Source organism: Trachypithecus francoisi, unplaced genomic scaffold (assembly GCF_009764315.1).
Source record: "Trachypithecus francoisi isolate TF-2019V2 unplaced genomic scaffold, Tfra_2.0 Lachesis_group16, whole genome shotgun sequence".
NCBI classification, from domain to species: Eukaryota; Metazoa; Chordata; class Mammalia; order Primates; family Cercopithecidae; genus Trachypithecus; species Trachypithecus francoisi.
Window position 1 is genome coordinate 74,043,177 of NW_022681461.1, and position 14,113 is coordinate 74,057,289.

General features: G+C 42.1%; 1 protein-coding gene across 1 annotated transcript in view; it reads right to left on the reverse strand.

Moving 5' to 3' along the window:
- Positions 1–2,682, reverse strand: part of UGCG (UDP-glucose ceramide glucosyltransferase) — a 37,773-nt gene extending 35,091 nt beyond the window's left edge. The window contains exon 1 of the mRNA XM_033237819.1: positions 2,126–2,682. Within this exon, the coding sequence (XP_033093710.1) occupies positions 2,126–2,223 (98 nt within the window). The 5' untranslated portion in view covers positions 2,224–2,682. The remainder of the gene's footprint in view (positions 1–2,125) is intronic.
- Between the last annotated feature and the right edge of the window lie 11,431 nt (positions 2,683–14,113).

Sequence of the window (14,113 nt, forward strand, 5' to 3'; positions counted from 1 at the left end):
TACATCTAAATGTAACTAGCATATAAACGTATTTTAAAAGTGCTCAATGTAACTTTAAAGGGATGAAAATAAAAACAGTGAAATGCCTGCTACTTAGTGTTTGTAAGGCAAAATGGGGCTATCATACAATGTTACCAGGACTGTGAATATAGATAACATTTCTATGGCGCCAATATGTATCAAAGTTTAAAATGTGCACCACTTCTGGCCCAATAATTCTTCTTTCGGAAATATAACTAAGGAGATTATTTCTCAAAGATGTATGCATACAAATTCATCACAGTGTTGTTTGTAATCTAGATAAATTGGAAACAACCTAAACACCCATCAATAATAATAAATTTTAGTACCTGGTAAACTAAAATATCATGCATCTATTACAAATGATGTAGAGATCATACAGATATTGAGATGAAAAAAATGGTCATGACATTTTACAGGACAGTTCCATGTGAACAGGGGCCTTGGATGTTTGTTCTTCACTCTTCCAGCAACTAGAACAGTGCCTTGCACAAAACGGCTTTTCAATAAACATTTATTAAACAGATGAACTTTAAAGCAGGTTACAGAACAATAATCATAATAGATTCCATTTCTCTCTTCCCCCTTCCCCTCCCTCCTTCACTCTCTCTCACACACACACACAAATTGGAAGGACAGTCACAAACGGTTAACAAGGTAATGTAGTTTTGGTGTGTGCATGTTTTAATTTTCTCCATCCCTATCTATTGCATAAATCCCTTACACGGTAAGCATTTTTTATTTTTATGACTGTAAAATGTAACAATTTTTTTAAAGGAAAAGAACTCATATTTTAAATGAACTCCAGAATGTGCTCAGTGACTAAGCTCACAAACTCCAAAAACTAAAGTCAACAATATCCAAGTGACATGTTTTCTTTCACTTTCAAAGAAATATCAGTACTTGTACCAGCAGCATCTTTCTCAGTACCAGGAAATGCCACACTGTACTAATAAAATACAGTGTTTCCAAAAGCAAAGGCACGCTTCTTCCGCAGTAAAAAGGAAAAAAAAAAAAAAACAAACAACTCAAAGTAACTAATTTCTTAAAGTCTCTTCCACTAACATACACTCTATTCTAGTTCATGGTAACGATTACTATATACAATTGTTCTTTTTCTCACCCAGACTAAAAATCCAAGTGAATCGATATCAGTAATGTGCTCTATATAATTTTTTCATTTCTTTAGAGAGGCAGATTTCACCTTAAACAGTGGATATACCAAACTAGCCACATACCCCATGTCTCTATTCATGCCATCACCCAGTTCTATTTCACTTACATGCTTCATCACAATCTCATAACCTTATTTGGATTTTATCTGCTTCCTCCTTCTAGAATGTAAGCCCCATGAGGACAGGAATTCTGTCCTGCTCACCAACGTGTCCCCTGGCCAAGAACAGTGAATGGTATCTAGTAGGCCTCAAGAAGTATTTGTTAAACAAAAATGAAAAGATGTGGCGGGCGGGGGGAGAGTACAAATCTACATAAGACAATAAGACGAGGAATTGAAAAAAGGAAAGAAAACCACGCTGATATGTACAAGCTACAGGACTCAAAGCTATCATGCCAGCTTGCGGGTTTGGTGAACATTTTTCAGGGTGGACAGGTGCTTCACACCTACCTAAGCGCACAAAGCTCTTTCAGGAAGAAGAAAATCCACAGGGAGGTGTCCAGAGAGCTGTGAGCAGCTCCCAGAAAAGTGGACACAATCACCACCCTAACAGAAACGTGGCCCAGGTCGGAAGAAAAAAACAATACACCATACATCTCGGCCCAGATGAAAAATCACACGAATCCCTAGCACAACCAAACCGAGCCACCACCTTCATTCAGCCTGACACGTAAGAGCAGTCTCCTTTCGCCTAGCTAGGCAGTCACCTGCAACCCAGCAAACCCTTCTCTCGCCCAACACTTTTCCCTCGCAAAGACCACCGCCACTGCCGGTCCGAGGGGCGAGGGAACGAGGGGGAACAGCCTGAGGATCAGCTTTCTCCACCCCCGCCCGAGCCCGGTCCCCTTCAAAGCACAAACGTTTCCCATTCTCGCCTGTCCCCGAGGCCCGGACCCCTGCCCCGAGCCCCTCCTGCGGTCCCTCACTCACGTGTAGATGATGGCCATGAAATGCATCAGCCACAGCACCAAGAAGAGGACGAACCCGAAGACGGCCATTCCCTCCAGGGCCAGGTCCAGCAGCGCCATCCCCCGGCCCGCCGGCCCGGCCCGGCCCGCTGCGGCCGCCAACACGGACAACACTCCCGCAGGAGGAGGACAGGGTGGGCGCCCGGTGCGGGGGCGCGGGAGACGAGAAGGTGGGGAGAGGAAGGGGCGGAGGGGGGTGGGGACGGAAGGGGCGGGCAGGGCCTGCGCGCCCCCGCCCGCGCGCTCTCGCCCGCGCGCTGTCTTCGGCGCGCTCGCGGGCGGCTGCGGGTGGTGCGGTCTCCCGGCTCTGGTCGGGGCAACTGCGGCCCCACGCCCCGGCTCGCCTCTCCCGACCCTCGCTGCCGCCGGCCAGACCCTGCGCGCCGGCACCTCCGCCGCCTCTCCGTCTCGCCGCCGGCTGCCGGCCGAGCAGCTCCGCCGCCTGGCTCCGCCGCCGCAGCTCCGCGCACTAATCAAAACCGGCGGCTCGCGCCCCACTCCTCTGCGCGTCCCGCCCCCGGAACCGCGGCGCCCTCCTCTCCCAGGGGCGGTGCCCCCGCCGCTCCACGCCCACCCTGCCGCCCGCGCGCCCGCTGCGGCGCCGGCGAGAGCGCGCCGGGGAGATCGTGTCCTGCTGTCCGCTGGACGCAGGCTGGGCTTCCTCCGGCTCCTGGCTCCGGCTGCCGCCCGCCTAAGCGGGAAGTGCTGCAGCCCTGGGCCGAGCTCCCTTGGCAGCGCTGGCGGCTCGGGACCCTGTGCATGGCCGGGAGGCTGCTCTCCCTCTGTCCGGCCCTGCTGTTCCCGGGTGCCCCAGAAAAAGACAAGGTTTCCGGGCAGCTGCCGGAGCTTGTCTCGAAATCCCACTTCCAACGCCGCGTCTGCAGCCTCCCCGCCGGGCACTGCTCGGAGCAACCAGCCCCTCCTCTAGGCCACCTTCCTGGGCGCAAGGGTTGCCCATTGCCTTCCCTCTTACTGCTTTTAGTGCTGTGGGATCTTGGATCAAAAGGGACCTGAGAGTAAAATAATCTCCATGCGCCTCACAGATCTCTAAGCGCCTTAGCGACCGTGTGTATTATAAAAAGAAATTCTCAAACTCAGAATTAAAGAATCAGTTGATACTGAAATCCCCTAAGACTGCTGTCCAATACGGTAGCCACATGTGGCTAAGTGAGGGTTAGAAAGGCAGCTCGCCACTCTGTGGAGTACAGTGTAAACAGTACACCAGATGTGGAAGACCATCTCGTTAGTAAATTTTATATTGATTGCATGTTGAAAAGATAATATTTTGGACATATTACATTAAATTAGATAAATTATTAAGTTAATTTCTCTTTTTAAAGACTTTAACTGTGGCTAGCTACTAGAAAATTTTGATTGTATATGTGGACAGCACAGCTCTAAAATGGAAAGAAATGCCACTTGGGTAAGTAGGGTAACTATTTGTCCTAATTTTAAGTAATTTCAAGAAGATACTAGTACTCCCATGTTTCTGTTTCTTCAATCTAGATGAATTTATGCTATTTCTACATTGTTTTATGTTTATTGTTTCAAGTAATTTCCTTTTAAATAATCCACGACCTCCCTTGAGAGATTTCAGAATTGAATTCAATTTTGAAAAGAAGTTGTGGCCGGGTGCAGTGGCTCACGCCTGTAATCCCAACACTTTGGGACCGAGGCAGGTGGATCACGAGGTCAGGAGTTCAAGACCGGCCTGGCCAAGATGGTGAAAGCCTGTCTCTACTAAAATTACAAAAACTTAGCCGGGTGTAGTGGCCGGCGCCTGTAATCCCAGCTACTCCGGAGGCTGAGGCAGAGAATTGCTTAAACCTGGAGGGGCGGAGGTTGCAGTGAGCCAAGATCGCGCCGCTGCACTCCAGCCTGGGTAACAGCGGGATTCCGTCTCAAAACAAAAAAAAAAAAAAAAAAAAGAAAGAAAAAAGTTGTTTATTATTGCTGTTTATGATAGTTAATAGTGACTGAATAGTCTACCTCAATCTGCAAATAAATGACAAACTACAACTGGAAGAGTTAATGTCCGAACCATTCCTCAATTAACATCCTTGGTTCCACTGGTAGTAGAATCAGTGGGAAAGAACAATGCTTCAAAATCAAATTCCCGCTGTTGAGAGTTTCTGGTTGATAAAAATAGCAGGATTGAGGGCCAGGCGCAGTGGCTCATGCCTGTAATCCTAGCAGTTTGGGAGGCCCAGGCAGGAGGATTGCTTGAAGCCAGGAGTTTGGGAGATCAGCCTGGGCAACATGAGGAAACTCTGTCTCTACAAAAAACAACAACAACAACAACAACAACAAAAACAAAGCAAAACAATTGCCAGGTATGGTGATGGCACCTGTAGTCCCAGCTACCAGGCAGGCTGAGGTGGTAGGATCACCTGATCCTAGGAAGTGGCGGGTGCAGTGAGCTGTGATCGTGCCACTTGACTCCAGCCTGGGTGACAGTGAGACCTTGTCAAAAAAAAAAAAAAAAAACAGAATAGAATCCTAACATTGAAACAACATCCCAAGCAAAAATTTACTATTGTAGTTAATTCTAAAGCACACTTCAAAAAAAACTAATAAATTTTAATTTCTCTGAAATGGGAATGCATCTCACAGTCAATGCCATATTACAATTAATTGGTGTGTTTTTTCTTTTTTCCTTTTTTTTTTTTTTTCCTGAGATGGAGTCTTGGTCTGTTGCCCAGGCTGGAGTGCAGTGGCATGATCTAGGCTCATGGCAACCTCTGCCTCCCGAGTTCAAGCAATTCTCCTGTCTCACCCTCCCGGGTAGCTGGGACTACAGGTGCATGCCACCACGCCTGACTAATTTTTGTGTTTTTAGTAGAGACAGGGTTTCACAATATTGGTCAGGCTGGTTTCGAACTCCTGACCTCAGGTGATCCACTGGCCTCAGCCTTCCAAAGTGCTGGGATTACAGGCGTGAGTCACCGTGTCCAGCCAATGGCTTGTGGTTTTTTTTTTTTTTTTACTCAAATATAAAATAATAGTGCATCTTAGTGATATATAAAATAATGCTGCGTCTTATAATTAAATGCTCTCTTAGATTTAAGGAACTACACCAATTGCTTAATTTAAGCATTGTTTTATATTCTGCATATTTTGAAAAAAATGTTTTCTGAAACCTTACAACAAAGGATTTTATACAGTATGACCAATAACACAAAAAAATGAGGCCAAAGAAATGTGAAAGTAGATATTCTTAAGAGTTAACAAATTTGCTAAATTGAGTATAATCAGTAGATTAAAGATCAGTTACCTTATGCTTGACCCTAGTTAAACTATGTTTACCCAAACTTCATTTTAAAACAACAGCTTTAGCAAAGGGAAGAGTATGAAAATGGTATAAGGATCCGTGGTTGCCATGGAGCAGAGGAAAGGGACAAAGAGATGACAGAGGATTTTTAGGGCTGTGAGTGAAACTATTCTGTATGATCCTATAATATGTATACCTGTGAATATGGCGCTCTGGTGCAGGATGTTGATAGTGTAGGAGGCTGGTGGAGGGAATGGCAGGGGGTATATGGGAACCCTCTGTACTTTCTGCTCAGTTTTGCTGTGAACCTAAAACTACTCTGAAAAGAAATTTTTTAAAAAAATTAGTGTACAAATATGTGTATAAAATTGGAAATGCTACAAATGTCTGAATAAGATGTACCAGTTTGTGGCTGGGCACAGTGGCTCAGGCCTCTAATCCCAGCACTTTGGGAGGCCAAGGTGGGAGGATCACTTGAGCCCAGGAGTTTGAGACCAGCCTGGGCAACATGGCAAAACCCCGTTTCTACAAAAAATAGAAAAATTATCTGGGCGTGGTGGCAGGCAACATGGTAAAACCCTGTTTCCACAAAAAATACAAAAATTAGCCAGGCATGGTGGTAGGCACCTGTAATTCCAGCTACTTGGGAGGCTGAGGCAGGAGAATCACTTGAACCTGGGAGGCAGAGGTTGCAGTGAGCCAAGATCTTGCCACTGCACTCCAGCTTGGGTGACAGAGCGAGACTCTGTCTTAAAAAAAATAATAATAATAATTACCAGTTTGCCATCAGATTCCAGGGTTTAGCACCTTGTGGACACTTAAATATTTGTTGACTGAATGAATAGATAAAATGCTTATTTATCCATTGACAGAAGTCACTGGAAAAATTTCAGTGGCTTCTGAAATTTTCTGGAAAAATTTCTCAGCTTTCTCCTTTGTAAAGATTTTTAAATGGTTTTTCTTTGTGAGAAAAATACACGTTAACTTCCATACCTCCTCCTTTACCTTATAAAATTAAGCCAGAGAATTAGAGTAATTACATATTAGTTCAACTAATCACGCCCTGAAGACCTACTCCAAAGCCCATACTCTGCTTGACAGTCAACAGCATAATTTTTGGCTCAATATCAGACATATTTTCCATCTTTGTCATTGTTATAAATAATTTTTCATATAAACATTTTAAAGATCACAATTCAGTTTTCTCTGGTGAGTGTATTATTATTTTTAAAAGATAGGCATACTGCAAATTTTCAGCCCTATAAAAACTTTAAAAATAAGGTGAAAACAAGGTGATCCTCCAGAAATGGAGTAAATTTGAAGTTTCATAAACTAAGTTAGAATTAATTAGCATGAAATTTGTGGTGCTAATGCCAAGAAAAAAATATTTCTTGTCTTTTTTCTAAGCATGTTTAGAATTAAGTAGAAAAATAATTATCAGCTCAGGTGATTAATTTACATTGGTTTGTTATGCATGAAATGGTAACTTTGTAAAAGCCTGCAGATCCTACGATACTGTGTTACTGTAAGTTGCCTTTAAATGATACAAAGATTCTGGGCAAATTATCAGTTCAGCACCTGATCTTGATAAACCACTGGTATCCTGTGTTTATATATGTGGGTGTGGTCCAGGGGAGTGACTAGAGTTGACTAGAGTTTACTAGAGTTCATGTTCTTCTCAGCTGCTATGCTAACTCATATCCAAATGCCTAATTAAAATCTTTTTTTTTTTTTTTTTTTTTGAGATGGAGTTTTGCTCTTGTCGCCCAGGCTGGAGTGCAGTGGCACAATCTCAGCTCACTGCAACCTCTACCTCCCAGGTTCAAGCGATTCACCTACCTCAGCCTCCAGAGTAGCTAGGACTACAGACGCACACCACCACGCCCGACTAGTTTTTTTATTTTTAGTAGAGACAGGGTTTCATCATGTTGGCCAAGATGTTCTTGATCTCCTGACCTTGTGATCCGCCTGCCTCAGTCTCCTAAAGTGCTGAGATTACAGGCGTAAGCCACCGCACTCGGCCTAAAGTCTTTTTTTTTTATCACATACTTGGCCAGACACACCTGTAATCCCAGCATTTTGGGGGGCCAACGCCGGTGGATCATGAGGTCAGAAGTTTGAGACCATCCTGGCCAATATGGTGAGATCCTGTCTCTACTAAAAATACAAAAATTAGCCAGGCATGATGGTGCGTGCCTGTAATCCCAGCTACTCAGAAGGCTGAGACAGGAGAATTGCTTGAACCTGGGAGGCAGAGGTGGCAGTGAGCCGAGATCACGTGCCACTGCACTGCAGCCTGGGAACAGAGTGAGACTTTTTCAAAAATAAATAAAAAATTAAATTAAATCACATACTCATTTTACTTTTAAAATTTCATGCTTAATCTTGTTTTAATCCATACTTTCCTCGATCGAACCACTAATGTTTATTCTTAACGGAAGCTAAATTCAAAAGATGTTCAAATATGCCCCATGTAAATATCAACTGTTTTTATCTTTTCGTTTTGTTTTTTTTGAGACAGGTTGCAGTGAGATCACACCACTGCACTCCAGCTTGGGTGACAGAGCAAGACTCTGTCTTAAAAAGAATTACTAGTTTGCCATCAGATCCCAGGGTTTAGCACCTTGTGGGCACTTAAGCACCTTCTGTCACCCAGGCTGGAGTGCAGTGGCATAATCACGGCTCACCGCAGCCTCGACCTCCCAGGCTCAGGTGATCCTCTCACCTCAGCCTCCCAGTAGCTGGGACTTCAGGCACCTACCACCACACCAGGCTAATTTTTTTTTTTTTTTTTTTGGCAGAGTCTCGCTCTGTCGCCCAGGCTGGAGTGCAGTGGCACGATCTCTGCTCACTGCAAGCTCCACCTCCCGGGTTCACGCCATTCTCCTGCCTCAGCCTCCCGAGTAGCTGGGACTACAGGCGCCTGCCACCACACCCAGCTAATTTTTTGTATTTTTAGTAGAGACGGGGTTCACCGTGTTAGCCAGGATGGTCTTGATCTCCTGACCTCGTGATCCGCCCGCCTCGGCCTCCCAAAGTGCTGGGATTATAGGCGTGAGCCACCGCATCCAGCCTATTATCTTTTTAAAAGTGTTTTTGGAAATTTCTTTCATTTTAGATAGATAGTTATGACTCATTCTAAGCTCATAATGTTAAAATCTTCACCTAGACTATGCAGCTTGTGTATGTGTGTAAACAAACTCAGTAAGTTTATTGTGGAGAGAGATTGACTAATATTTACTGAACAAGGGAACATAAATGACATGCTAGGGAAATTATTTAACCATTAACTTGATTTTCACAACAATCATAAACTGTACAGTTAGAACCCAAAAAGATTAAGTTAAATGCCCAGATGACATTCAATAAGTGAGAACGATGGGAGTTTGGACCCGGCTCTGTCAGACTCCAAGGCCGGTGCTATTTAAGTAAGCAAGTACAGTATTGAGTTAATTTAAACAATATATAGTAGATGTTCAACTCTCAAAATTCAATTTGCAAAGTAGATTTTGGTCTAGCATTACTTAGTTTGATAACCAATGTAATATATACTTCATCATCTGAGATTTAGGAAAGTCAATTTCACCATCTGAGACTTAGGAAGGCATATCATGTTTTTCCGCTAAGATGCGCTGGAAATTTAAACATCTTGCCCTTTCCTTCGACCATATAATTTGCTTCAGTTAAGAGGAATTTTATGAAACATAATGTCATTGCAGAATAGTTCATTAAGAGCACACAAAAAAAGTGGGAGCATTTAAAAGAACAATCTTTTTCGTAAGTGCTTTTTTTCTCACAAAATAATTCAGGAAAATTCCAACAAAATCTGTTTCTTATTGTATCATTTTACAGAATCACCAACAATATAACTAAAACTTGAATTTAACATTTACTAAGAAACAAAGGCTGTTAAGATAAACTAGACCTCCTGACTTTAGAATCTCTACAAAAGACTTTATCTTAAGAATGCTTTGCTTTAGGTTACAGTATAAACTATTGGCTAAGCCTGAATACTGTGAAAGCAAGACACGCTGAGTTTGAATTCTAGTCCACCATTTACTAGCTATATGACCTAAGCAAGTCACTTAACCTCTCTTGCCTCAGCTTTTTTGTTTTTATTTTGTAGAGAAAGGGTCTTGCTATGTTGCCCAGGCTGGTCTTGAACTCCTGACCTAAAGCAGTCCTACTGCCCTAGCTTCCCAAAGTGCTAGGATCACAAGTGTAAGGCTCTGTGCCCAGCCTCTTGCCTCAGTTTCTTTGTCTATAAATGGGTTGTTGTGAGGACTAAATAAGTTAACATATGTAAAATATTTATAACAATTCCAGGGACATGGATATAAAGTTTTACTATTATTCCTTAATTGAGGAAGTACATTCATTCTGTCTCATTTCATCTACATTACTAACTTTTGTTTTCGCTATTTCTCCCTTTACTGTTTCAACCCATAAAAAATAAAATTACCTATTAGAAGGATTTATCTTTGGCAAATTATTCCTTGTGACAGAGCATACAATACTTTACAATTCTCAAATATTACACAAACCAGAGTATATTGTAGATCTCATCTTCTTGCTGATATACCTGGTGTAGGCAATCAGAAACAAATGCAATTAGATGACAACTGTAGGAAATAGGAGAAATATAATTAAATAGTAAAGTGCAAACAAAGATGCTTTTATTCCATGGGAAAAATACATTTCAGACCTTGAAAGAAAATATTCGCTACAAGTCAGCATAATATTAGAAAGGTACACAAATTGGCCTTCTGATGTTAAGAAACAATGATATCAAATAGTCTTTAAACTAGTTTTGGTAATAAGTACCTCATAAAATATAATTAAATGCATCAAGATTAACACGAGGCAAAGTTTTCAGAGTCAAGTTTACATAAATATATTGTTTTTTGAAGCTCAGAATTGGCAAAAGGTGTTATAACATTTACACAAATTGGTACCAAACTAATAACTAATTTGTGAAAAAGATGCATCCTCCCCTGGTCTAGTGATTTTATAGTTTGGAAATCATATCTGATTGTTTTTAGCCTTTTATATCATTGTAGGTATAAATTTGAAGTGTTGTCTAAAACGTGGAAAAGCACGAAACAATGCATTTTGCAATACAAGGAAATATAAACAACTATTAGGGCCTGCCCTGTCACATAAGCTCATGCCTAAATTCAATTGCCAACCTACCTTAACTATTTTGGGATCCCTCATTAACAGTCATCAACAGTTAATGATGGGAGCCATCATTAACAGTCATTTCCTCTATAATGGAGAACACTGAGCAAAATTATTAAGACTGTTAGGATGACAAAGTAAACAAATTGATGGATTTTCCTTATATTTTCCTTTATTCCTCAACAAATATTAAAATATACAAGGCAGCCAGGCATGATGGTCATGCTGGTAATTTTAGCACTTTGGGAGGCCGAGGTGAGAGGATCACTTGAACGCAAGAGTTTAAGACCATCCTGGATAACATAGTGAGATCCTGTCTTTGTTTTGTTGTTTTTTTAGTAAAAAAAAAAGTATATACGCACACACACACACACACACAACCTATACATACATGTATACACACATGCACACATGCACATATACACATGTACACATGCATAGACATGTACACGCATGCACACATGCATACACATGTATTCCCATGCATACACACATGCATGCACACGTGTATACATGGCATGTATGAATGCATATATCCACATATGTACATATACATGTACACATACATGCATGCACCCACACATGCATACAAACATGTATGGATGTATGTATACACACAGGTATGTGTGCTTGTATACATACATGTATGCACGCATGTATACGTGAGGCTGAGCACGGTGGCTCATGCATATGATCCCAGCACTTTGGGAGGCTGAATCTGGGAGGTTGCATGGGCCCAGGAATTAGAGACCAGAGTGAACAACATAGTGAAACTCCATCTCTATAAAAAATGCAAAACAGCCTGCACCTGTAGTCTCAGATACTCAGGAGACTGAGGCAGAGATTGCAGTAAGCCGAGATCACTTGAGGTCAAGAGTTCGAGACCAGCCTGGCCAACATTGTGAAACACTGTCTCTACTAAAAATACAAAAATAGCCAAGATCATGCCACTGCACCCCAGCCTGGGTGACAGAGTGAGACTGTCTCAAAATAATAAAATAATAATACAATAAAATATGTGATGTTCCAGGTACACAGTATTCTCATGCTTTGGATACAAAGTTAAAAATAACATATTTTTTTCCCCCCTGGAGAAGTTTCACATTCAGCTAAGGAAGAGAAATGCAAAAATGTATCATTGTAATGCAATGAGTGTTGATATAGAGGTATGAGAAAAATTGGGAGTTGGGAATGGTTACTTTTATTACAGAAAGTTTAGAAAGACTTCATGGAGAAGGTCATCTGGGTCCTGAAGAAAGACTAAGACATTGCCAAGAGTGAGGAAAGTGCAGCTGGGTGCCTATAACCCCAGGTTTTTGAGAGGCCGAGGTGGGCAGGTCACTTGAGGCCAGGAGTTTGAAACCAGGAGTTCAAGACCAGCCTGGCCAACAGGCAAAACCCCATCTCTACTAAAACTACAAAAATTAGCTGGGCATAATGGCAGCTACTCGGGAAGCTGAGCTACTCGAGAGGCTTGAACCCGGGAGGTGGAGGGTGCAGTGAGCTGAGATCGCGCCATTGCACTCCAGCCTGGGTGACAGAGCTAGACTCCATCACAAACAAACAAACAAATAAACAAAACTTGGATGGCCTTGAGAAACAGTTGACCTGGGTTAACTAGTACATTCATTGATCTGTAACTGAAAATCCAGTTATGGGGAGTATGACCTTATGAATGACCATCTAATGCAGGACTCTTTTGAGAAAGGAGACACTATTAACAATCAGGCTAGGAGAAACTGAGGCTGTCACAGGGTCACACCCTATATAAAGGAAACAAGAGTCAGGCACAGTTCAAAAATGGAGTTCTTGTTCCATTTTTCTATGATAGTCTTGGCTCGCCCCTTCTCTATGTGTCAGTTTTGTCTTTATTTTATTTTATTTATTTTATTTTTGCAATAGAGTCTCATTCTGTCTTCTAGGCTGGAGTACAGTGGCAAGATCTTGGCTCACTGCAACCTCTGCCTCCTGGGTTTATCGATTTTCATACTTCAACCCCGTTGAGTAGCTGCGATTACAGGCGTGCGCTAATTTTTGTATTTTTAGTAGATACAGGGTTTCACCATGTTTGCCAGGGTTGTCTCAAACTCCTGACCTCAAGTGACCTGCTGCCTTGGCCTCCCAAAGTGCTAGGATTACAGGCGCAAGGTACTGCATCCAGCAGTTTTGTCTTTAAGCTGACCTCTCTCACTGTTTTAAGTCAGCTGCCAACAATTATCAGTACTTCACATCCAGGAAGAGAGAGCAAGTGTTAGTTATGACCTAACAAAAATCTTAAGCCTTTTAATTTTTCTAATGGTTACCCTTAAATACCATTTGTTAGGCTATGGCAAGGCAGACTAGAATAGTCAAAGTAGAATGTATTGAAGCTAGTAGTAAGGATAATTCCATCCAAACTGCAAGACAATTTTGTAATGAATGGGGGAGGAATAGAATTGGAAAGATAACCACAATAGCCACCATACTGAGTTTTTCCAAAACAATAGAAAATTTCCAGGACATCTTAAATATGAAAGATTCCAGGTTAACTCTTCCAGCTTGTTATTTTTCTAAATAATAGCTTTACTGAGATATAGTCACACACCATAACATTCACTCCTTTAAAGCATACCATTCAGTGATTATTAGCATCTTCACAGAGTTGAGCAACCATCCCTACCCAACCTTAGAAGATTTTCTCACTGCAAAAAGAAACCTCATACCCATTAGCAGTCATTCCCCACTTCCCCTTCCTCCAGCTCCTGGCAACTATTAATTTAATTTTTTTCTATATAGGTTTGCCTATCTTGACTATTTCATAAAACTGGAATTGGTGGGCCGGGCACGGTGGCTCACACCTGTAATCCCAGCGCTTTGGGCGGCTGAGGCAGGCGAATCACCTGAGGTCAGGAGTTTGAGACCAGCCTGACCAACATGGAAAAACCCCATCTCTACTAAAAATACAAAATTATCTGGGTGTGGTGGCACATGTCTGTAATCCCAGCTACTTGGGAGGCTGAGGCAGGAGAATTGATTGAACTCAGGAGGCAGAGGTTGCAGTGAGCCAAGATCATGCCATTACACTCCAGCCTGGGCAAAAAGAGTGAAACTCTGTCTCAAAAAAAAAAAAGGAATTAACTTATTATGCAGCCTTTTATGACTACCTTCTTTCGCAGCATGATATTTTCAAGGTTTATCCATGTCATAGAACATATCAGTACTTCATTCCTTTTGATAGCCAAATAATATTCCATTTTGTGGATATTGTTTCTCCATTTATTAATCGAGTTCGATTTGGGTTTCTGTGTTTTGGCTATTATGAATAAAGCTGTTATGAACATCATGTACAGGTTTTTGTATAGGCATATATTTTTTATTTCTCTTGGGTATATACCTAAGAATGCTGAGTTATATGGTGACTTTATGTTTAGCTTTTGGGGTTACTGCCAGACTCTTCTAAAGTGACTGTACCATTTTACAATCCCACCAGCAAGATATGCCAGTTCCCGTTTCTCCACA